Below are 22,812 nucleotides of genomic sequence, written 5' to 3' on the forward strand. Positions count from 1 at the left end.
TTGCAACGAGCTTAGCTTCTGTCTTGCTAGCTTGTGCTGCGCTCAGTGAATCTGCGCTTGACAGTGCAACCTAGGCGGAGTAGTCGAACGCAGATCCACTGAGCTCTCAACACAGACAGCATCGTCAGAAGGAAAGTTGATAAAATAAATTAAAAATTTTGTATTGTTCGATACATATGCGTACCAAACCGAAAGCACTGTATCGAACGGTTCAATATCGATACGAGTATCGTTGGACCCCTATAATATCTATATATATATATATATATATATATATATATATATATATATATATATATATATATATATATATACACACATACACATATATATATATATATATACACATACACACACACACACATATATATATATATATATATATATATATACAGAGAGAGAGAGAGAGAGAAAGAATGACATTTCTTTAGTTTAAACTGTAACTGTGGAGTATATTTTAAAACCATTTGTAATGTAAAAATAGGTTAATTGTTTCAGAAAAATCCAAAATGGGCATTTCTTGTTAAAAACAAATCATATTTCAAACTCAGGCAATTGTGAGAAGAGAATTTGTTAATTTTCACATACACATTTTATTTTGCATCATAGGATTGGAAAAAAAAAAATGGCCCTACTGTATGTGGCTGTGTATTCCTGAGGGCAAACCAATCTGGCATAAAGATTCTTCATAGGGAGAGCCATTACCAGAACAACGGTCAGAACATAACCATCCAAACAAATGTAAAGACATCACATTCCCAATCTCACTGGCAGAAAATGATAATTGGCTGTATTTTTTTAAAACTTTACAAAACATCTTTCAATTTGGCAGTCATTCAAGTCTATACATGTTGATGATAGTGGAAATCCATAACCATTCTGCTCTGTCGTTCATAACAACAAATTTGAACAGTATCATTTCTTTGATGTTTAACATCATAAACACATGTCATTAAAACATCCTATTTCTCTACAAGTGACATTGGACATTTTTAATTAATCTATCCAATGCATTATAGGTGACCTGCTCCAAATTCCTGTCATCTTCTCATTTCACAAACTGTCATATTGTATTTTTAAATATTGCACTATCATCATGTCACTGGATGTAACTGTAAAAGGAACAGATATATATATAAATATGTATTAAGAGATTAATGCTGGGAATGGCAGAGAAGTATATTTCCATTTGTGTTTGCTTTGGATATCACAGCTGATGTGTTACTTGGTTACCATACAAAATCTTCTATTAACCATTTGTTGAGAAACATTTTTAGTATAATGCATAATAGGTTTCCCAGCAAAAGAAGTATGAAACACAGTTAGTTATTTTGGCATATTAGTTTTCGCCTGTGTTTTTTGCCTCATAATTCTCAATAGATGAACATTTCTCAAAAAAACAAAAAATACAGCACAGCCAAGTATACATGTCTTTTTGTTTATGTTCTCGATTCCCCTCTTTGCCATTATGATTCTCCTCCTCAGCTTAGCTGACAATGGGTTTGTGCTTATTTTCACCAAAATGCTCTGTGCAAAAATACAATGATACAGTAGCTTCATCAAAACAAGCTAACAGTTTGAGCATTAATGAAAAAAAGGACTCATGGTAATAAATCACAAAAAAAGACAACATTGGGTTTGGCTTGCATAGCAAAGCAAAAGAAAGAGAAAAACATTAAAAAATCTATTTACAAATTATGCAAGTCCGTTTTCATTTGAATCATTAGTCATTTTGTTAGTTGTGTGTTTTCTTCCTCATCTCCACTGTGTGAATTGTTGTACACCATGTGACAGAAAATAGAAGCGGACACATAACGCACTGTTTACTCTTTTGAAGAGGGGGATGAAAATAACACTGTGAGAGTGGTGTCTGTGTCTGTACATGACATTTACAGCTCTGCATTTTATCCTGCACAATTTTGCTTCTTTGTCTTTATTCTGTCTCCATTTTCCAAACATCATACAGTGTCACTCGCAGAGAAAAATCTCATAGCGCTTATAAACAAGGTGTCCTGGGACAGGCAGCAACTGCGGGGAATGATGCTTCACATAAACTCTGAAAGAAAGACAGACAGACACAAAGGAAACAATGTAAAGTCTGGATGATATAAAAAACTTTACTCTCACAATCTGGATGTTCAGCTGCCACTCTCAGGATGTGTCTGAGGTGACAAGACAAAAGATTTTGTTCAATCTATACCAAAACTGTATTTGTTTTTGTTTTTTCTAGGTTATGTATAGAATTTAATAATAAAAAAAATCCCAGGTGATCTGACTTTATTTTATTATTCCCCTTCCACCAGATTCTACCAGATTTCTTTTAACTGAATTTTACCATTCATAGGAACAGCCTTTTTAACTTTGGGGTTCACTGTTAGTAGAATATAACATCACTGCTAATATTGCAAACCCTTGAATGTGGTATACTGTTCCAGAGAACACTTAGTGTTTGTTAGATTTAGGAAAAACTGGCAAGCATAAGAGTGTCAGGAACATTGCCAATAGCCAAAATGGTATGGCTACACTACTGGTCAGAGCATCTCAGTCCTGTCAGTTGATCCCACATGACTGAGATGCTACGTTTTGAACATTACATACAAAAAATACAACAAAAGATAAGTTTGAACTGGTTGCATGAAGAGTGAATTCTAACCTGTAGCATCCACTGCTGAAAGCCTTAAGGCTGCTTATGAGAGAAAGGTGAAAACACAATGGATCTATATGCTTGGTGGCCTGATCTTATACATCACATTTTCAGTGAGGTGTGTTTCCCTGTTATGCAGGAAAGACACTGGTGCATAACAGGAAGCTATTATACATTGGAAGAGTGATGCTCTGGCCAATGCACTCATGTAGTTGATCCTTTAACATTTATCAACTGCCTAAACATTCTTACAGACTATCTACACCCCTTCATGTCCCCTTTAATTTGATTGATGATTCCTTCATACCGTAAATTTCATTCAAGACTAGGGTTAAAGTTTTCTAACTGTCCTCCAAATTTTCCAGATCTCAACTCAACTGAGCATCTGAAGGATGTCCTGGAAAAAGTCCAATCTATGGGAGCCTTACCTTTACATGCTACTAGTCATATTTAGAGGTTAAACGGTATTACGGAAGTGGTTTTAATGTTGTGTCTGATCAGTGTATGTAGTATATATATAGTATATAACTGAACCTGTCTAATGTTAATCTTTGCAGAGTGAAAATTATTAAATGCATCAGAATTCATGAAAACTTGCATGTTATTACTTTCTTGCTTGTGTTTGCTTTACAAGAGATATCCAATATTTGTAATGTGCACACACACACACACACACACACACACACACACACACACACACACACACACACACACACACACACACACACAAATACAGTAGATCCTTTTGAGGATGAACACTCACAGTGTTCCCTTTTCTCTGTGCCGTTTGTGGAAGGATGCCCGTTGTGGGAGGGTTCTATGCCAGCTCTCTTGTTTGAACCCCTACTCAGGGTGGCCCTGCTGGATGATGTCGTGCCACTCCAGGATGCCATATGCTGCCGCTCCAGCGTGGACACACTCACCATGCACTCCTCAGAGGGGTCTGAGGGAGCAGCTGCCCACGAACTGTGCATGTGGGAACCCATGCCGTGCAGGGACTTCATGGCTGGTGTGTGGGCTATTGAGTGGATGGTAGATCAGGGTGTTTGGCAAAGGATACGAATCAGACGTCACGATATGGGCATTCTCATTAAATGTACTAAAAAGACTTAAAATAAATAAAAAGTAATAGCTGGGGGTATTAAAGTCCAGACTCACCGTCTGTGTTAGTGTCTCTTCGTCTGGGAAGAGTTCCAACCTTGTCTGTCTGAGGCTTGTTAGCAGTGAGTGGCGCCCTCTTGTGTCCAAGGCTATGCGAGCCTTGTGTACCATGGTCTGCTGTGCCAAAGCTGTCTGAGAGACACTGCTCAGAGGCCTTACCTATAATGGACCGAAATGAGACAGTTATTGAATATTAAGGTTTGGGTATGAATTCAAAACCAAGTATTTGGAAAACCCATAGAGGATCAGCAGATCTATTAACAAGCCAAACGTGTCAGTTGGAACGATAGCGGAACTCAAAGCTTCGATTGAAATCAACAAATACTAGAAATTTCAAAAACTGTCTGTTCTACATCCTAGCCTATATGTGATATGCAACAGAAGGTATGAGAGCATATTGCTACTGAATGCCAGAATCAGAGTACAGAACTGTTTTTCTTTGTTTGAGTGACAATAAAATCAAGCTCTAAAACCAGACAAGCATTTGAAAATAAATAAATAAACTATTTAAAGAAGTACTCCACAAATGCAATATGGCAGCCGCTGTGGAAATACTGCCACCACAAAAAAACCTTATTCATGTTTTGATTCACTGGACTGAAATAATTCTCTCGCTGTGACTGAATGCACTTCTAAAATAGGAAGAACTCTTGACAGCTAAATATGAGTTCATAAAATGTTTGCATTGCTAATGTTGGTAAATATTTTTAGTCACACTGATCTGCATTTTGCCCTGCAATGGGTTAATAAAAGGGCTTAAAAAACACATATTCTCAATTCACATTTCAATTTTAACCTTTCAAACAATGGAGTCTAAAAATGGTACAATCCTGTCCCTGTGGGAGAAGCCATCAAGTTTCTCTTTAAAGAAACATTTTCACACAGTAAACCTATTTATAAATGCATCAAATCTTAAATGCAAGATGTGTTTCTTTTCAGTAGAGCCCTACTAAAGATGTTGAAATATCATATATTATTGCTTTGACATCTATCCACGGAGGACTTCAAGCAGCTTTTAACAGACTGTCTTAATATTTCTTTGAAAAAGAATAAAGAGGTATTAATGGTTAACCCTAAACTATCTGAATATCCTTGAGATGATGAAACTGTTTTACATTTGCCCAAATGTATTGTCTGCATCACATTGCGCGCAAATCGCGGTCCAAACGACCAATCAATGTCCTAAAAGACCAGAACAGTGTACGGGGGGCTTGCATGCATGTGATTAAATGATCCATTTTATGCTTTTGTGTTTGTGTTGCCGACCCATAATTGATTAGCAAGGCTACACACTGCAAAACATTTTCACTTCAAGCTTCAGTGGCCCAACCACATTGGCAGATAGAGTGTTGATATTGAAGAAATCTGCAATGCCTTGGATAGTTAGAAAGCTGATTTTCTTGATTATTCACTGCTGTTTTTACATTATTTACGTGTGATAGTGGATATTGTTAAAAAGACAATATTGGTTGTCACCCACCATAAAAGGCACTTCTTCTTGTTGCGAGTTAAAGAATGTATTTCAGAAACTATCTGACATGAATGCAGTTTCTCAGATTGGCTGAATGTATGAACAAGAAAAGCAGAATTGTCTCCTCTTTGATATCGTCCTTTTCTTAAGTACCCCATTCAAAATCTCTGATAAGAGACAGATTTCCTTTTGTTGCATTTTGACATCTGTATTGTTATATGTTTTAAATCTACACTTTTGTGGTTTTTCAGTAGTGATGACAGCAAAACACATGTTTCCTTTCAGTGAATCATAACTATATCCACATGTCTCCCATTCATATGCAGTCATGGTGAAAAGAAAGCACACCCTCTTTCAATTCTAACTTTTTCCGTATCAGGACATAACAAATAATCATCTGTTCCTTAGCATGTCTTAAAATTATTTAAATACAACCTCATATGAACAACAATGCATGGGATATTAGATAGTGCCATTATTTATTTGACAAAAATTAAGGAAAAATGTTGAAATGATGTGTGAAAGTCTAAATACAGCCTCACTTATAGCCTCAACTAGGTTACTAATCAAATGCATTAACAGCAACTACTTTTAGCAGTTTTAGTCTGGAAAATTCAGGTGTGTGCTAACACGATACCAAGGAGGAAAACCATCCACAGTGATCCTAGAGAAGCAGTTACTGCTGCCAATCAATCTGGAAAGCATTATGAGGCCATTTCCAAACAATCTGAAGTTCATCATTCCACTGTGAGAAAATTATTCATTAGTGAAAAACATAAGACAGTTGCTAATTTTCCCAGGAGTGGACTCTGCAGTAAACTCACCTCAAAGAAACTGAAAAAAAGAAAAGAAAAAAATCTACATCTCAGATGCTACAGGCCTCAGTCAGTATGTGAAAAGTTAAAGTTTGTGACAGTTTAATTAGAAAAAGACTGAATATGTATGGTTTGTTTGGAAACAGGTTGCCAGGAGAAAGTCTCGTCTCACGAAAAGAACACGGCAGCAAGGTTTAGGTTTGTAAAGTTGGATAATCTGGATAATCTGAAGACTTCCGAGTGGAGATGTTTGGCCATACAGCCCAGCACCACATCTGACAAAAGCCCAAGACAGTATATTACCACCAACACATTATACCAGTTGTCAAGCACAGTAATGGAAGGGGGATAGTTTGGGCTTGTAGTTTGCCATGGGAACCAGGAACCTTGCAATCACTGAGTCGAATATGGACTCATCTGTGTTCCAAAGTATTCTAGAGTCAAATGTGAGGCCATTTGTCCAACAGCTAAAACTTGGTGCTAAAGGTAATTGTAAGCTACTGAATCATGGCTTAGTTTTTCACACACTGCTTCAGCATTTTGGCTTATTTTTTGCTACATGGTGTAATATGCAATGCATTGTTGTTCATCTCAGGTTGTATTTTTAAAAAAATGTTTTTTTAGTTATGTCCTCCAACGTAAAATTTGGAAATTGAGAGAGGTTGTATTTTCTTTCTTTTTATCATTATGCTTTTCATCGACTACACTGAAGATGAAAAACTTCTACTAGCTACATTCTCACATGGGAATGATATTATTCTTAAAAGTGGCATGCCTTCAGTGAGAACACATCAAGTGAAAGCTATGAATTAAAAATGGGCTCCATAAATAAGTAATAATCATACCTCGGTTTCACAAATCATCCATATTCCTAATGAAAGTGCTATCGGTGAACTTGGTGTAGGCATATAAAAATATAATTAGAGCATGCATGTTAATATCTGTCATATTTTCAGCACCTATGCATTATTATTTACCCATATTTCCATGTGAGCATGACCTCATAGTGTCAATGACTCAGTGGTCTATTCACTTAAAAATGAAGACAGCAATTAATTTTTAAAACATTTTTACCTGAGCCCTCAAGGTTATCCATGCTGTGACCAGGAGTGTATTCAAAGCCACACAAATTCTTTGACACCACAGCATATCTTTCATCCTCCTCCTCCTCTTCCTCCTCGTCTTCAGAAAGGAGAGTGGTTCCCAAATCAGAACCCAGTGTACTAGACATGAAGTCGATTGGGGAGTTGGACACGTTTGGACTGGTTTTCATATGCCTATTTAAATGTGGGGAAACAGTGTGTATTAATAAAATGTTTTTAAAGCAACAGAAGACAGATAATGGGCGTGAAAAATGCTGCAAAACAAGCATTACAAATTCAGAATCAGTAGATATTCAGGAGGGTGGAGATGCAATGTGCATACACTATGAATGCCTGCAGTGATTTTACTGATTACTTTCTCAGTGCTGGTGTGTGTTGTGCTAACACAATGGAGTTGTAATTGGACTGGATTAAGGATATCTGGATGGGCAGGGCTGTCACCAACATGCCTGTTATCTCCCGCACAGCTGTCCTCCATGATGGCTCGCATCCCACCATAGAGGAGATGCATGCATAATTACTAACTCTATTTACTGATGTCAGAACAGCGTGTAAGACTAAACCCAGTCATTACCCTCCATGTCGCCACTGACTTGTCAAGTTTTCCAATGCTCCATCAAAGGTGTAATCAATGGAGAGATGTTTTTATCGCTTGCAAGACACACGGGCCGCAGGTCTGAGCTGACACATGTAAATACCAGCATTGAAAGGCACTCAGACATTTTCCATTGATATGCAAAATCCAAACTTTCACCAGAATAAAATGAATAAAATTACATGCATCTCTCTAACAGAGCAAAGCAAACATAGTTGAATGGATCTGCGTTACCATGCAAAGCTTTCACACTTTCACATTATTACCAAAAACAAGAATATGAAAGGTGGTCTTAAAAAGCCATCTTTGCTTTTCCTTGTTTGGTGTTCTAGCATTTTGGTTGTGAAGCATTTTGTGATGCTTACTGTATATTGAAAAGTGCTATATAAATAAATTTTTATAAAACCTAGCTTTACAAGGGAATCTTACCATGCCTGCTTGGCCACTTCATACTGGTAGGCTCTAGTCAGCTCATCCAAGTGAGCCTGCAAGATGGACTGCATTTCTTCATGGTGGGCAGAACTGAGAGAGGACGATGAAGGCTGACTAAAAGTAGCTGCTGCTGGGGAGGAGGACCTTCCTCTCAGGGGAGGAGTGGGACCTCTCTCTTCCTCTACTTCATTTTCCAAATTCTGATGGCGGTAGGTCTGGACAGACATTGGTGGTGCCCAGCTTCCGTTGTCATATCTGGCATGTGGACAAAATGTTTTCATGTTAATCACCACATTGACTTTCCTAAATAACTGATTAGAGATGTATGCCAAAGACAGAAAATACCTGTAAATATTCCACTAACAAAAGTGTTCTCAACACTTTTAAATGATCAGAAAATAGCAGCCACAATATGTTTAGGCTTTACAATGCAAGTGTGACTGTGCAATTCAGGATGGCAAAATGTGGTCCTGAAGACATCTGCTCTAGAAGATTTACCACACAGAGAGTAGCACTTTAGCCACCATTCAGAAAAATCAGAATCTGTCATATCTCATCATCATATCATATTATCCCAAAAGAGCACTTTGCTCTCTAAGTGCAGGCTTACTTGTGGTTCCTAGAGCTTCCAACAATACAGTGGGGGAGACAGAGCCTTCAGCTGTGAGGCTCCGCCCCCGTTAAACCAGCTCCCTGTTTGGATTTATCATAATCCAAAGACAAGCACCTAATATGGATATCTTTGGTGTGAACCCACATAGGCACAGAAAGATCCCCAGCTAGTGGTTGGGTTCAAACACACCCAGTGGTTTCACAACTGTAGAAATGGTGCTAGATAAATAACAAAAAAAAGGAATTCACTCCAAGAACTTTTTAATTTTGTTGAGTTAAATTATAATGTTTTGTTTATATGTTAATTAGCACTTATTAGCAGCTATGTTAAGGATATAGCTTGCTAACTAAGCTCACACTGTTAGCGCTTCATCATGTGGTTTAAATATAGTCACTTCTAACTCGAAAAAACATGGCATAGACAAAAAACAAACAAAAAGGCTTCACATTGCAGAGTTCAGAAATTAGTGTGGGGCAGCATGGCGACCACATCCATTTTTCATAACAAAGACTTTAGCTTAGTCTTAGCCAAAAGGGCTAAATGTAGGCCAGCAGTCACTCAGCTAACTAGGGTACTAGCGTTTAACAGGCTAATACAGCTAATTCTTTTTTCTTTCACAAGGTAAATTAAACAGGCAGCTTATATCCAAATTCTGATAATAACACAAAGCCACCCATGCATACACTCTGCTTGGGCCCCAAGTGCAGGCTCTGTGTTTGCATGTGTTTCTTTTCTGTTTTTATGTATTTTAGTACAGAGACTGATGACATATGAATGTACATTACCCTCCTCCATGATTTTCCTGGGGGTAACAGTCAAGGTCAACCTCAGTCCCAGGCAGGGGGTTCATGGGTGGTGGTGGCAGAGGCATGTTAGCCCAACATGTCCCATTTGATTTAGAGGTTTTTGTTCCACTTTTTAGCTTCTTTTTCTTCCCAGCCTTTGCACCTGGGGGTAGGCAAAGAGAGGTTTAGCTTCCTCTATACAAAATACGCAAGAGTATTATTCTACTCTCAGTCCACACACATTCGGTTTTGCTTGGAAAAAGGTACCTTCTATTTTTCTCTGCTGCTTCTCTCTGTGAACTTTTACCCAACCTATCTTCTACCCAGTTTTCATTATTCGTCTCTCCTGTGTGCTGACAGCACATTACAACATTTTCTAAATGTTGACATTTCTTAAATAGGCATCAAAACCTGCGGCAAACCACTTTAAGTTGCTTCTCCACTTGTTCTCTTTATCTGTGGTTAGCTTGACATTTAACTGAGCACACGGCCTATAGTGCAAAAAAAAAAAAAGAAAACACAGAAAAGCCTCCACGACTTTACTAAATGTATATAAGCTACATAAATAGCTCCAAACACTGAGGGATTTTCTTCTTCCATCTAATCAAATTAACCCAAAAGAAATGTGTCATGATTGCGTGACATTTCTAGGCAAGATAAGCTCCCAGGGTAGAATTGTGATGAAGACAGAAGAGTAATTAAGGACATTATCCTAAGGGTTTATTTTTAGTGAATATGTAAACAAATTCTCTCCTTCCTAGTTTGGTCTTTCCTTGGTTTAGCTCCCAGTAATTTAAATGATAGGGAAAAAAGTGCTTGTGATTTTGCTGCAAAGATGCTACACTTAGTTCACAGAGACCCAAGGAGTTTATCATAAAATGAAAAAAACCCAAAACAAAACCAAAAACAATCAAATAAACAAAGATCTTGATCATTTCATCGTGGCTCATACCACTGCCAGGGCGTCTGTCAGTTAGCGAGTAGCCCAGGTTTGCTATTTCCTGCTGGGCTTGAAGAGAAGCCTTCCAGCGGGGATCTGGCCTATCCACCGCCAGCTCGTGGAAACTATTGGACTGAAGTATTTGAGTGGTGGCATAGGGGGTGGGCTGAGTGCCTCGTGCTGGGCTGCTGTAGCCTGCCTTCCCCATGAAGTCGATACTGCTGTAGATGGCACCATCAGACAGCATGGTACCAGTTTTCTCCACCGCTGCAGACGGTAAAACATCTGAGGCAAAAAAGAGGATGAACACAGAGAGGGGAGGGAAATGGAAAAGGCATCATGGAGAGATAAGTTGACATGAAGTTAACGATCTTTAAGGTCATTAACACTCCCTGCTGCTCCAGCACTCTGTATTAGTTAAATACATTTCTCAAATGGACTTGATATAAATGAAAGTGATTATCAACAACCATAATTAGCATGCAATGCTCTGTGGGAGCCGGGTGGAGTGCTCACAAGAGGGATGCTCAAACAGTGCTAACCTTCAGCTCAACAGTCTTGCACGAATAAAGCCTGAAGCTCACCAGGGTTCCATTGAACTTTGAGAACATGTAGGCATACAAACACATAATGGAAACCAATATACTTCAACCACTGTGCGCAACCTCGAAAAACGGACAATGGCAGAGCATGACAAAGAATGATGGGGAAAACAATATCTAAACAGTGCAAATTTAAGCCAGATATCAGGCTTGTCACATCAAATTAGTAAAACAGAGCCCTTGAAGGCTGTTTTAATTTGTGTGTGTGTGTTAACCTATTTGTGTATATGTGCTTAAGTGTGACATCCTGTCAGCATGCTTCCCAAGGGATCAACATCAAAACTGTCCAACTAGGCATCGCTAAACCGTATTCTTCATCGCTCCGGCTTGTTTATGTTTCTTACCTCCTCGGCCAAAGTTGCTGCCGCCTTTTGGACTCCCTAAGCCCCCGTTAGCTGGGAGACTTGTGGAAGGCCAGGAGTCAGCTAACCAGGGGAGGCCTGGATCACCTGCTTTTAACAACCCTGGACGGCTGTGAGAGAATGTTTAAAGTCAGACAAAGGTGGATGAGAGGTGGAAAGGACACCAGAGAACCAGTGACATTGTTAAATATTCAGCCTGCCCTGCTTATTTTCTTCCTGCTGCATCAACAACAAATTGATGCGAAAACTCATTCAGCATATTCTCGCCCGTGGAGCAGCCGAGCACGCAGGCAACAATAAACAACAGAGAGACATAAAATGGCAAGTCTATAAATCAGACTTCTGCCTCCCCTCGACTCTACCACCCCTAACTCTCCCTGGAGAAGCAAGGCAGGCCTAAATACACACTAAATCCACTTTAGAGCCTTAGCACAACAGAAATTTACATTTTAAATTGAGAATCATGGACAGCCTCTGGCAGATCAGCTACACTGCTGCTCAGTCTCCATAGCAACAGAGACAGCAAAAGCCCATTAGGTGGTTTAGGAATGCTACCATGTCATTTTGTCTTTGTGAAGTACAACGTCCACGAATAAAGGCGTTCGCTTCAAGGTAGGAAAGTTGTGGGCAGCAATTCAGGGAGGAACAAAAAATAGAAAAAGACAATTTACACCCCCTCTATATCAGCTGCTGTAAAAATGGCAAAACATTCACATGCCTGCACATTAAGTAAACATACCGTGTGTCTGCATATGTTTACTTAATGTGCAGCTTTACAGTGAGTTTTCCACTGAGCCTGATTTACCAAGTGCCAGGGGAGTTGTTCACAGCTGACTTGGTGATGGCTCAAAGGTGTTCAAACAATTACGTCAATAATTTCCATTTTAAACTACACAAGCATAATACATATATTTCCTTGGAAGAACAGGGCAAAGCTATGCACAGTAGCGCAAGCAGTCTGTGCACCTTCAGTGTGGAGAAAGGCACTCATGCAAAAGGGTTTTACAAGAAAGCGTTTATTTTTAGTCTATTACTTGCAACATTTGTTCTGGCTTTGGGCTTATCTGCTTGCTTAGGTGTAACAAATATGTAGAGCAAACCACTGTCCACAGAGCAAATTCACCTCTTTCCCCCTGTTGTTTTCAGGAATACTTTGATATTCTGTGGACACGCTGTCTTTGCTTTGGGCATTTTGAGCAGTCTGGAAATTCTATCGGCCACTGAGAGGAGTCTCAAGGTCCGACGCATTGTTCTTCTGTCTCCACATAAAACCCATGACTCTACTTACTCTAGGCCAAGCTTTTTAAACAGCACATTCATCACCTCTCCCCTCCTTTATTGACCTCTGGCTCACTCAGATGAACTGAGAAGCGCGCCGGTGACTAAAACACCTGCATTAATTGGTAGCTCTCAGTTCAAAGGAGTGATTAATGATTTCATCACAGTGAACAACAGTGGAAATCGTGCACTGATACAATATGAATAGGTGGGGGTGGGTGAAGGGGGGGCATAAATGCAAATTCCATTCATCAGGAGAGAACTCTTCATATTAAGTTTTACGATAGCATGGTGTCATTAAAAAGTTCACCATGTGACACCGAAATGTCAGCTTGGAAGCTTTAGCAGTAGGGTTTCTGAAGGTTTTTAGTGGAGAAATTCTCACCTTCCATTGCGAATCAGGCCTCTGTCTCTTTGGAATGTCACTTGGAGGGAAAAGAGGGAGGAGAGAGAAACAATTAAACTGTCAAGTAATCAACAGCATGACTGTAGATTTGAATGGCTGATACATTACTGCTGTCAAGAATGAAGGCACCTAAATTGCCGGGATATTGTATATACAATGGCACAATGTAAAGACATACCTGCTCGAGTGAAGGTGAAGGACTGAACTGCAATTTAAAGAGACATAAAGAGTGTGCGTATCAGAGGGCATATCAAGTGGCATAAAGAGTGCTTAGAAATATTAAAATGATTCAAAATGCTCTCGTGTTCAAAAGATATGGATTGTGTGCTTTCATTTTTGCTTTGTTTGTTCATCCATCACTGATATGTCAGCACTGTGATCATATTTTGATGAAGCTTGGGCAATAACGCAGCTAACATTCCAGCATTTTCTGATTTACACTGACTGCCCTGAGGGAGAAGTTTAAATGAAGGTGACATTTTTAACCTTTTATTTTTTATTTTTGCTCGCCTCAGGTGATCTGCACTCTCATCATAATTCTATTTTTTTATGAAATCCTTCCAAAATACATCTTGAAACAATACGTGTGCAACAAGAAAGACAATTACTGATGCAATAGCATTTTTAAACTACTGCTATAAATTATTTAAAAATGAAGAAATCAATGAATTTTTTAAGTCAATGGCTCTTATAGAAAGAAAAAAAAAAGAATCCATTGTTTTCCAAATGGAAATATGAAATTTTGGACTTAAACTCCTGCAGTTTTTGAATAAAGGGATCAGAAAACCAGCCCTCAATCACATAAATCCCTGCTGAATTAGGAAATCGCACTGCTCTCTCCCCAAGTCACTAAATAAAAGCTGCAATACGCATTATGAAATTTGCACACAGCTTCATGCTCGACTCGCAGTGGAATAAAAGAATATTCCATACATAAACCTAGATGTACCTCATGTTAATGTGCAAACAACACCAGGCATGGTCTGATAATGGAAGGGGATGTTAAATTACTTATCTCGCATGAATGTATTAGAGTGTTGAGGTGTGCTGCTGATGGAACGCAGCACAGTCGATGCACATCAGTGCACAGTGAATTAAAGTAAATAGGGCCTATTTCCATCCGCGCTGAATACATTTTCTTTGTTCTGCGTTTCAGCCAGCTCAAATGGAGTCACATCTGTGATGGCATCAGCTTCCGCTGGAGAGAGACCTACTTTGCTTTGTGAGCCAGTTTTGATGCAGAACCATGTAAATTGATTTTTTTTTTTTTTACCTGCATAGTTGCTAAGTCCTTTCCTCTTTTTTCTCCTCCAGTACAACCAGGCACTGAAGCCCATGAGGACAATCCAGCAAGCCCCTCCCAAAGCAGCGATGAAGGCCGGCTGCTTCACCACATCTGAGATGCTGTTGTTGTTGTCCGATCCTGTCATTACGTCCCTCAGTTCTGCACCTGGAGGCACCACACACCCACACAGGGAGAAAAGGGAAAGAATTTAGAATTTTAATTTCAGTATGAGTGACTGAATGGGATTAAAAAAAATATTGAGCAGGAAAAAATGCAGTTCAGAGAAATTAAATTGCAACAAAATTTTATTCAATATCATCACAATGTTTGACATAGAGATAAATAAATATGGTGAAAATGTACAAGTTTAAGCAAATCAAAGAAGTGTGGAACACACTATGTATCAAACCAGGACACATGGACTACAGAGACCACCGAAAGATGAGCCCGTGAAAAAATACAAACACAAAGAGATAAAAAAAAAACCCAGCATCAGTGCATCCAATATAGCGTTAATCAATTCAGCAGTGCACTTATCAACTTGAGCTGCAAGACACAAGATTGACAGAGCAGCTCTGACAGAGTTTGATTTTCTGTTGCGGCTACTGTGCTGTGAAATTAGATTCACAGTCTCCAGCAGGAACCACCCCCCCATCATTAAGCTTCATTCCACAGGCCTGTTTCCCTTTCTCTGGGCGTTAGGGGTGTTATTATATATCAGTCAAAAGTCACAGATGAAGAGCATCTGGCCTGAGCTCCCATATTGATTCTGGGCTTATATACGCTGGGCATCCTTTAGTGATTTCATAAGATGTGATAGGCTGATAAGCTCCTACAAAAACACTGTCTACTTTGTTAGCGCCAGCTGCACACATATTGGAGAGGATTATTGATATGGCTAACAGTACTTGGCACAGTGTTACCAGGCACTACACTTAATGAACTGCTATTGATTTCTCTATAGACATCTGGCGTTGTAAAGCGCATTTTTCTTTCTTCAAGTGCGATAAATTGATAAATCATTTTCCCAGACCCCCAATCTGTGATAGAGACCTAGGTCTCCTATCTTGGGGTCATTTTATTTGACTCGAGGTTTGGCGTGTGTGTGTGTGTTTGTGAGAGAGAGAGAGTGGATTACCCAAAGTGATGAGCTGGGGTATGCTCTTGACCCCCACCCCTGCGCTGGTGCCTGCAGCCACCTCTACACGGTACTGCACTCCAGTCTGCAGACCCCCAACTACCACTGAACGGATGGTCGCGTCCACAGACTTATTGACATGAAAGCGAGTTTCGTTGGCCAAACACCAGATCTGACAAAGACAGACACACCAGACAGATTTCATTGTGTGGTTGTACATCACTAAATCACTAAACTATTCAGTCTGGAGAAGCCTGGGCTCACCTTGTACTCTTGTATGATGCCATTCTGTTGGTCAGAAGGAGGAGGGTCCCAGGATACACTGATGGATGTGCTGTTGTGGTTTCCCACTGTCAGCACTGTCACTTGCTGTGGAGGCGCACTTGGTGCTGATGGGTCACACCGGGAGGGGGGAGGGGGGGGGGGGGGGGGGGGGGGGGGGGTGGTAAAAAGATTAAAGAAAGAAAAGGTAAAAAAGAAAGAAAGAATGAAATCACTACACATAGTTTATTCTGAAAAACGAGTGTGTCTTGTTTTATTTATTTCTTTTTTCATATGTCAAAGAGGGATTTGTCTCACTCGCTACCTCAATTCATATTAATTCAGCAAGCCAAACAACATGGGTTTTTCTATTTCCTAAGCCAGCCTGGCAGATGGCTGCTGGGAGTACTTCATCTCAGTTTCTTATCTTAATAGTGAGATTCTTATTGTGTTGCTGAACCCAGTAAGTAAATCACTTTCATCATGTCCTACGCGCACTACACCATATTGGCCACATCCAAATGCTTCCAGTGTAGATGCACTCAATTTAGCATGTCTGTTTGAATAAAATTGGTCAGTACCCATGTCTGATAATAAGTTTGAGGTGATTTCTTGGTGTGTATGTGGAGACTAAGGGCATAAAAAACAAACTTTAATAGTTCTTTTTTTAAATTAGAGATTGTGGCACCCTCCATAGATAGATGTAAAATTTAAAGAAACTATAGGCAGCAGGAGGCAAAAAGATCATATCTATGGAACTGTGCAAATCAGGCAATCCCTGGGCACATAGTCTCTCTCGATTCCTAATAAAATCATCATTACGTTCTGACTGAATGGATGAAACAGCTAGTTTGAGCCCGATTAAGGAGGCTTAAAATAACAATACTAATCACAGTGTTTCAATATATGGAAGGCACTGTCTTACTGTACTGAGAAGTAAAGGTGGAAATGGGCGTTGTGAGTCAAATTCTCAAAATGGACATGGTGTCTGTACTCTCAAAGTCAAAAGCACCAAGCCATGTATTAGCGCATATGAACTAATGACACAACAGCATATTAGAAGTGTATGACAGAGCATTTGTGCAAGATTTGATCCTGACCTCTGCCAGTTATTTGACATCTGCAAAGCTCAACATCAGCCTCAGGTAATTTACATAGCAAAAAGATGACAAAACAATAGATTTCTTTTGTTGCCAGATGAAACAAATCTCCCTGTATAATGTAGCTTGTGCTTAAAAGAGCGGCTATGAACAGATATGGCTGTGTCTGCAAAGTACTTGACAGGCTGGCAGGACAAAGGAATTAAATCAGCCATAGGAGATGCGGTTTATTTTTATTACATTTAACAAATTAACTGAGCTCAGTTTGAGGATATCTATATTCAGACATTTAGGCAGTATTGACTTTCCAAAGCAATTACCGTTAAACAGACTCACACAAATTACTGTCCCAGTATTGAGATGACTATTGTTCAGAAGGAAGGAAAAAATACACACGCAATGAAGGAAGAGTCAAATATAAAATACAGGATATTATATTATACCATATCATCCTGCCACAAATCTTTACTCCTTTCATTCAAGTAAACATTTACAAGTAATTCCAATTTGATTACAGGTGAAGGAATTCAACTTTCTAAGTCATCAACAGTCTGAACAAAGAAGGCTCCTAATATTCATCTTCGGGCTCATAATATTTGAGGCAATCCTTTTGTCTCTGAAGACAAAAATCTAATCATAATAACTAATCTGATGGAGCAAAAAACAAACAAACAAACAAAGCATTCCATAAAACACAGACCTCTACAACTGTTTGAGGATTTTTGGGGGGCTTTCAAAACCTCAGCCAGGAACAGTTTATTTGTCAGTTTTGTTTGTTTATCTTTTCAGTTTTGATTTTCTGAAAAAAGGAAAATACACATATACAGATAAAATCAGAAGGTATGCTATATGTCAGAAAGTACACAGAATAATGGGCATGTATACGGTTCCACATTTTTTTAAATAAATGAAATGATCATAATTTCTGATTATACCACGTTTAACATTTTATTTCAAAAGTATTCATTCCTTTTGTCATTGCACGTTATTCTGGAAATACTACCACTGTCTGTATATTTTATAATAATGCTGCTTCATACACTTTCCACAAGGCACCTAGTAAGCTTAGAGCAAGCTTAGAGCAGTAGTAGAGTGACCAATAAAAAAAAACTGCAGGAGGGCAGTGACCACTAAATGCCTTCAGTGCTCCAAGTAGGGTAATATCAGGTCACAATTATCCAAGTAACTTTCAGCTTTCCAGATGTCATTTCAGAGGTGCTCTTTTAGCAAACAGTGCCTTTCCAGTCAGTCAAAGGTCTGCATTAGGAGAAGACAGGAACCATTAAGTGTAGTTCTACAATTTCCATATGTACCACAACAATCCCCTTGGATGAATAATAGTTAGAATACCAGTAATGACTCAGGATAATATTACTATAAATGGCTGCAAAACCAAGAAAAGGTCAAAGATTATGTTCTTACTAATGTGACTAATACTTATATTAGGACTGATGTGAACTGTAGCTAGAGAGTAATTTCAAGCAATTAATGCTTCCAATGTCTAAGTAAACATTTCAGGGGGTTTTTTTACCCACAGCTGTGCAATTAAACAAAAGCTACTAAAGCTGCTTAATGTTCTGCTATGCAGGATATGAAGTAGTAAACATAACCTGTTATGCAAATGGATGCATAATTTAAGCTAATTAATTCATGAACTGGTGAACATTACTCTACAACACATCTGCCCCCGCCCCCAAAAAACAAAAACAAAAACAAAAAAACAGTAATAAACTCTATCTAGCAAGAGAAGGGAGCTCTGTTTCATATGAGAATTTCAGCTTTTAGCCTCACTAATGTCCATATGAGACCAGGTCAGATCAGAGGTTCTCATTTTAACAACTATACAAGCATAGAACCTTGACTCATGGGTTCATTTGACTTGCTGTGAATACTGGCTGAAAGCCTCTTTAAACTCACTGAAAGGTTGTGAGGTGCATTAGTATACAAATTCTCCCTTGTGCAGTAGGGAACTTCATTTCCAATCTACCTTTGATGGATAACAAGTGATTTTCTTGCAATTTTTGCAAGAATTGCATTTCTGTGCAGTAGAGAATAGGTTGAGCAAGGCAATTTTTTTCCCCTCTACCACAATGCCTTGTTTCTAGGTATCCCTGAGCAGACCATATGCCCCCATCTGCAAAGACCTCTGTGATCCTGTGTGGCCATTTTAATTGGGCTCCAGTGAGGTGAGTCTCTCTTTTTTCCACCAGCTTTATCCCCTAGACTAAGCTAGCCCTGTTCTCCTACTGGGGGGAAGATGCAGCCCTGTGATCCACTCATCATCAAACACAGATGCTTTGGGCTAATATTTTCTCTGACATTAATGGCCTTGTCATGACTTGTTTTTCAGCGCAAGCCAAGTTCCACACCATTCAAATGATGCAACACCTGAATGATGCAATGAAGTAAGTGAAGATATTGTCTTGTTCACCCACAGGCAACATATGTAGCCGCTGTAAATGAATGATGATACAGTGCATTCACTTTTTTTTACTCTTGAAGTCCAAAATGCAGTCTCACCTTCAGGGGAATTGATTAAATTTGAAAACAGTGTTAACCTTAATGCCATAGCCTGTATCACCCGATCATGTTTGCTCAGTTGTTATGGAGATCTTTTGCAAAGAGAGGACAGTAACTCTCATTGCTTTTAGCACATTTTCAGATGAGCCGGTAACGGCTTGCAATTTCGGTGAAAAGAAAAGCTAGTGAGTGGATGTTTAGTTGGGATTGTCACACAACCATATTCAAGGTTAAAGTGGATTTTCACATCAGGGGCTTTAAATAATAAATATTGGGTGATTTGACTGGAAGGTATAGAGAAAGTTAATGAGAATCAATGAGAGCATGAATCCTTTAACCTGAATGAGTAGCACTGATTCAGTGACTCCACCTGTAAGATTCATATGCATAATTGAAATTTTGTAGTTCTTTCAAAGTTGTCTCCTTAGTCAGCACTCCACCTGCCTAAGATCTTTCACTCCACAGCTGAGTTGGTGCATCTTAAAGCCAGTGTTTTTGACACCACAGCTGAGATAGTTTCCACCAAATGTTCAAATGCTCCTTAGAATTCTTATAGTTAAGCTCTGTACTGACAGGTTGAGTCCAGGGGTGAAGAGCCCATTCAATGAGAAAACACAACGAGAGTGATGCAGCAAATGAAGTCGCAGCCATGACCTGATTCTCTACCTTTGGGCTTTGTGCACTGTGGTCTCTTTCACTTCAATCTGCTTTTTCATCTCCGATCACAGAAAACCCAACATAAAAGTTGGGGTTCATCTCTTGTGATGTTTGCATTGGCAGCATTAAATAATTTCTATTATAGCATTAGCATGCAAAGATAATTCTTATCATTTCCTGTTTGCAAAGAATTGAGAATGAATAGAGAAGTCTGATATTAATAACATTTCAAATAGCCGATGAATAACACGAGGAGAAAGACGAAATCAGGAAGTGTAATTACACAAAGAGCTCATTGGTGTGTGAGTGTAAGTGAGGTGGGAGGTCATATCATGTACATTTAGACAGAGACATGGCAGCAGGCACAGACGAGGTGAGAGAGAGTTGAGCTTTACTGCTCGCCCTCTTTGCCCACCAACCCACAGAGGCTCGGGGTTGTCATAGAGCCCTACTGCGCTGTCTGGGAGACCTGCTTTCACACACAGGGGACATAGCACTGCAGCAGTGTGCGTATGTGGGAGGGTGTACTTGAAATGCCATTATCCATTCCTATCTAGCCAAGAAGCCATTAGTAGGAGCAACTAAATATGAAAGTAGGTAGAAACATTTACACAAGAGCTCCTGCTCATGCATTAGTAACTATATCTTACTTCTTTCGAACATTAAGTCAGCAGAGAAATTAATTTTTATCAGAAATGCGAATTAATTTGTGGCTCACCTTCTTCCATGGTGCGTGCTGTCATGGATTCACTGTCGGCGCCCTGAAATTCATTGAAATACGGCCGCACTTTAATCTCATATACAATGCCTTTCTTCAGACCAGAGAGAGTTATGTCCCTCTCTGAGGCAACCTTCAAGTCCTGTATCTGCCACGGCCCTGGGGAGGGCAGCCCTGAAGTTTGCCGGTACAAAACACGGTAGCCTTGGATAAACTTGGATGGATTCTCCACCTGAAAAGAGAGGAGAAGGAGAAAGAGAGAGACACGCTGCATTGTAATTGTGCGGAAGGTGTCATAAAAACTGCTATGACTCAACATCCGCTTATTTAATCACACAGTTCAATTAGCAGAAGAGAAGCAAGAAACCGTACAAAAACAGTAGTAGTGCATTTGCCATATCTGCACAGAATATGTTTTTCCTCTTGTTTTTTTTTAATTTTCCCAGGTTCTTTTCAGGACAGGTACTTCTTGACAGGGGGAGAAGCAAGAAAAAGCTTTTACAAGGAAAATAACACACTGGATTATCACCAAAACAGTGCAAGAGTGGCTCTTTTCTGGCTTATTTCTTTTCTTTCGCTGTCTCTCTGTTGTCTCAGCTTGTATGTTCTTAACAAAATGATTTGTGCATCTAAATGTCCCATAAGCCATCTCTTTTTCCTTTTTTGCCTATGTTTAAAAAAGGAATTACTGTTATTGGGAGTGTGAATAAAAAATAAACACAAATTCCTATTTTCTTCAAAAGATAGAAAAAAGTAATACAATTGATCCAAATTTGTGGAAGTTTGTGCACGCCGGTTCTTACGTTCTCCAATCTCATTACTACCAAACCCTTATCTTTACAGAAATGTGATTTTTCATAAGGCAGGAAAAATTTGCTTTGTGATTTTTGATGTCTTAGTGGAACTGTTTCTAGTAAATGTAATGTCTGATGTAATCCTGCACAAGCTGTGCATATAGGCCAGAAATGTGGAGATCCAAGTTTAACAAGAAGTATGCAATGAAGTTCTCATCTACCACACAGACAAAGGTGACTGACAACTTTATGTTCTGAGCAACAAAGTACTGAAATTAAAGTTGAGTAAAATCCAAAAAACAAAATGGGAAATGCTGTTTTTCCCAAATAACATGCAAAATACAACAATTAAGAAAGATTCTGCTGCAACTGTTTAATACATAAAGTTTGGGTACTGAAAAAACTTCTGTTAAATGGAGCCAGGTCAAATAACGCCTGTGAACCTATTCAGATCCACCACAAACACAGTTGTCTCAGTCTAAAAGCTGTGTGACAGTACACGGTTGTCATGCTGACAAGCATGAAATAGCAGACTGCAGTAAATGTATCCAAGGTGTGTTATTAACCTACAGCAGCAGGCACTGGGACACCTTGCCAACAGACAGAAATAACATTTCCCAGATCAAGCACTGCAAACTGCTTCCAGAAGTGACACATGTAGTGCCTAATGGTGATGTATTTGTCCTGAATAGAAGCATTAGTCTTGATTCCTGCATCGCTTCACACCAATCAAAATTGATGCAGCAGCAGCTGTTCATTCTACAAATGTGTATCCATCCCCTCATATTTATTCTGTGTGTGTGCCAGCTAATCCAAAACAAAGTGACGTGCCAGGTATAAAGTTCTCAAACAAGCTTAGACCAGATTTGTTTTTCTTATATTGCTCCAAAGGTAACAGTCGGTACTTCGGCTATACTTTTACAAATCTTTTAAGGGTTGTGGGTACTCACAGTCCAGGTGACCTGCACTGAAGTGGAGCTGAGGACAACAGGATTGTGCATGTTGACTACAACATCCCCCAACTCTTTCTGCACACGACGGTGGTCCACTCCCTGTGCTGTAGGACTAATGTCTGTGACAGAGAAAAAAACCAAAACACAAGCAATGTAAGTGGGAACAGGAATTCTTATCG

The 22,812-nt window shown here is 39.3% G+C and overlaps 1 protein-coding gene across 1 annotated transcript in view; it reads right to left on the reverse strand.

The window, feature by feature from the left end:
- Positions 1 to 610: 610 nt before the first annotated feature.
- LOC146660335 (roundabout homolog 2-like) overlaps positions 611 to 22,812 on the reverse strand; it is an 83,407-nt gene continuing 61,205 nt past the window's right edge. The window contains exons 13-27 of the mRNA XM_085420163.1: positions 22,631 to 22,752; positions 20,887 to 21,118; positions 15,895 to 16,019; positions 15,631 to 15,802; positions 14,481 to 14,657; positions 13,386 to 13,412; positions 13,187 to 13,226; positions 11,506 to 11,633; positions 10,572 to 10,844; positions 9,620 to 9,782; positions 8,219 to 8,476; positions 7,166 to 7,368; positions 3,803 to 3,964; positions 3,408 to 3,662; positions 611 to 2,056 (exon numbers count right to left, since the gene is read on the reverse strand). Coding sequence (XP_085276289.1) covers positions 2,055 to 2,056; positions 3,408 to 3,662; positions 3,803 to 3,964; positions 7,166 to 7,368; positions 8,219 to 8,476; positions 9,620 to 9,782; positions 10,572 to 10,844; positions 11,506 to 11,633; positions 13,187 to 13,226; positions 13,386 to 13,412; positions 14,481 to 14,657; positions 15,631 to 15,802; positions 15,895 to 16,019; positions 20,887 to 21,118; positions 22,631 to 22,752 — 2,339 coding nt within the window. The 3' untranslated portion in view covers positions 611 to 2,054. The remainder of the gene's footprint in view (positions 2,057 to 3,407; positions 3,663 to 3,802; positions 3,965 to 7,165; positions 7,369 to 8,218; positions 8,477 to 9,619; positions 9,783 to 10,571; positions 10,845 to 11,505; positions 11,634 to 13,186; positions 13,227 to 13,385; positions 13,413 to 14,480; positions 14,658 to 15,630; positions 15,803 to 15,894; positions 16,020 to 20,886; positions 21,119 to 22,630; positions 22,753 to 22,812) is intronic.

The sequence above is a fragment of the Rhamphochromis longiceps genome, linkage group LG10, assembly GCF_057381845.1.
Source record: "Rhamphochromis longiceps isolate RC_006_pf linkage group LG10, R_longiceps_female_GT1.1, whole genome shotgun sequence".
Taxonomy (NCBI): domain Eukaryota; kingdom Metazoa; phylum Chordata; class Actinopteri; order Cichliformes; family Cichlidae; genus Rhamphochromis; species Rhamphochromis longiceps.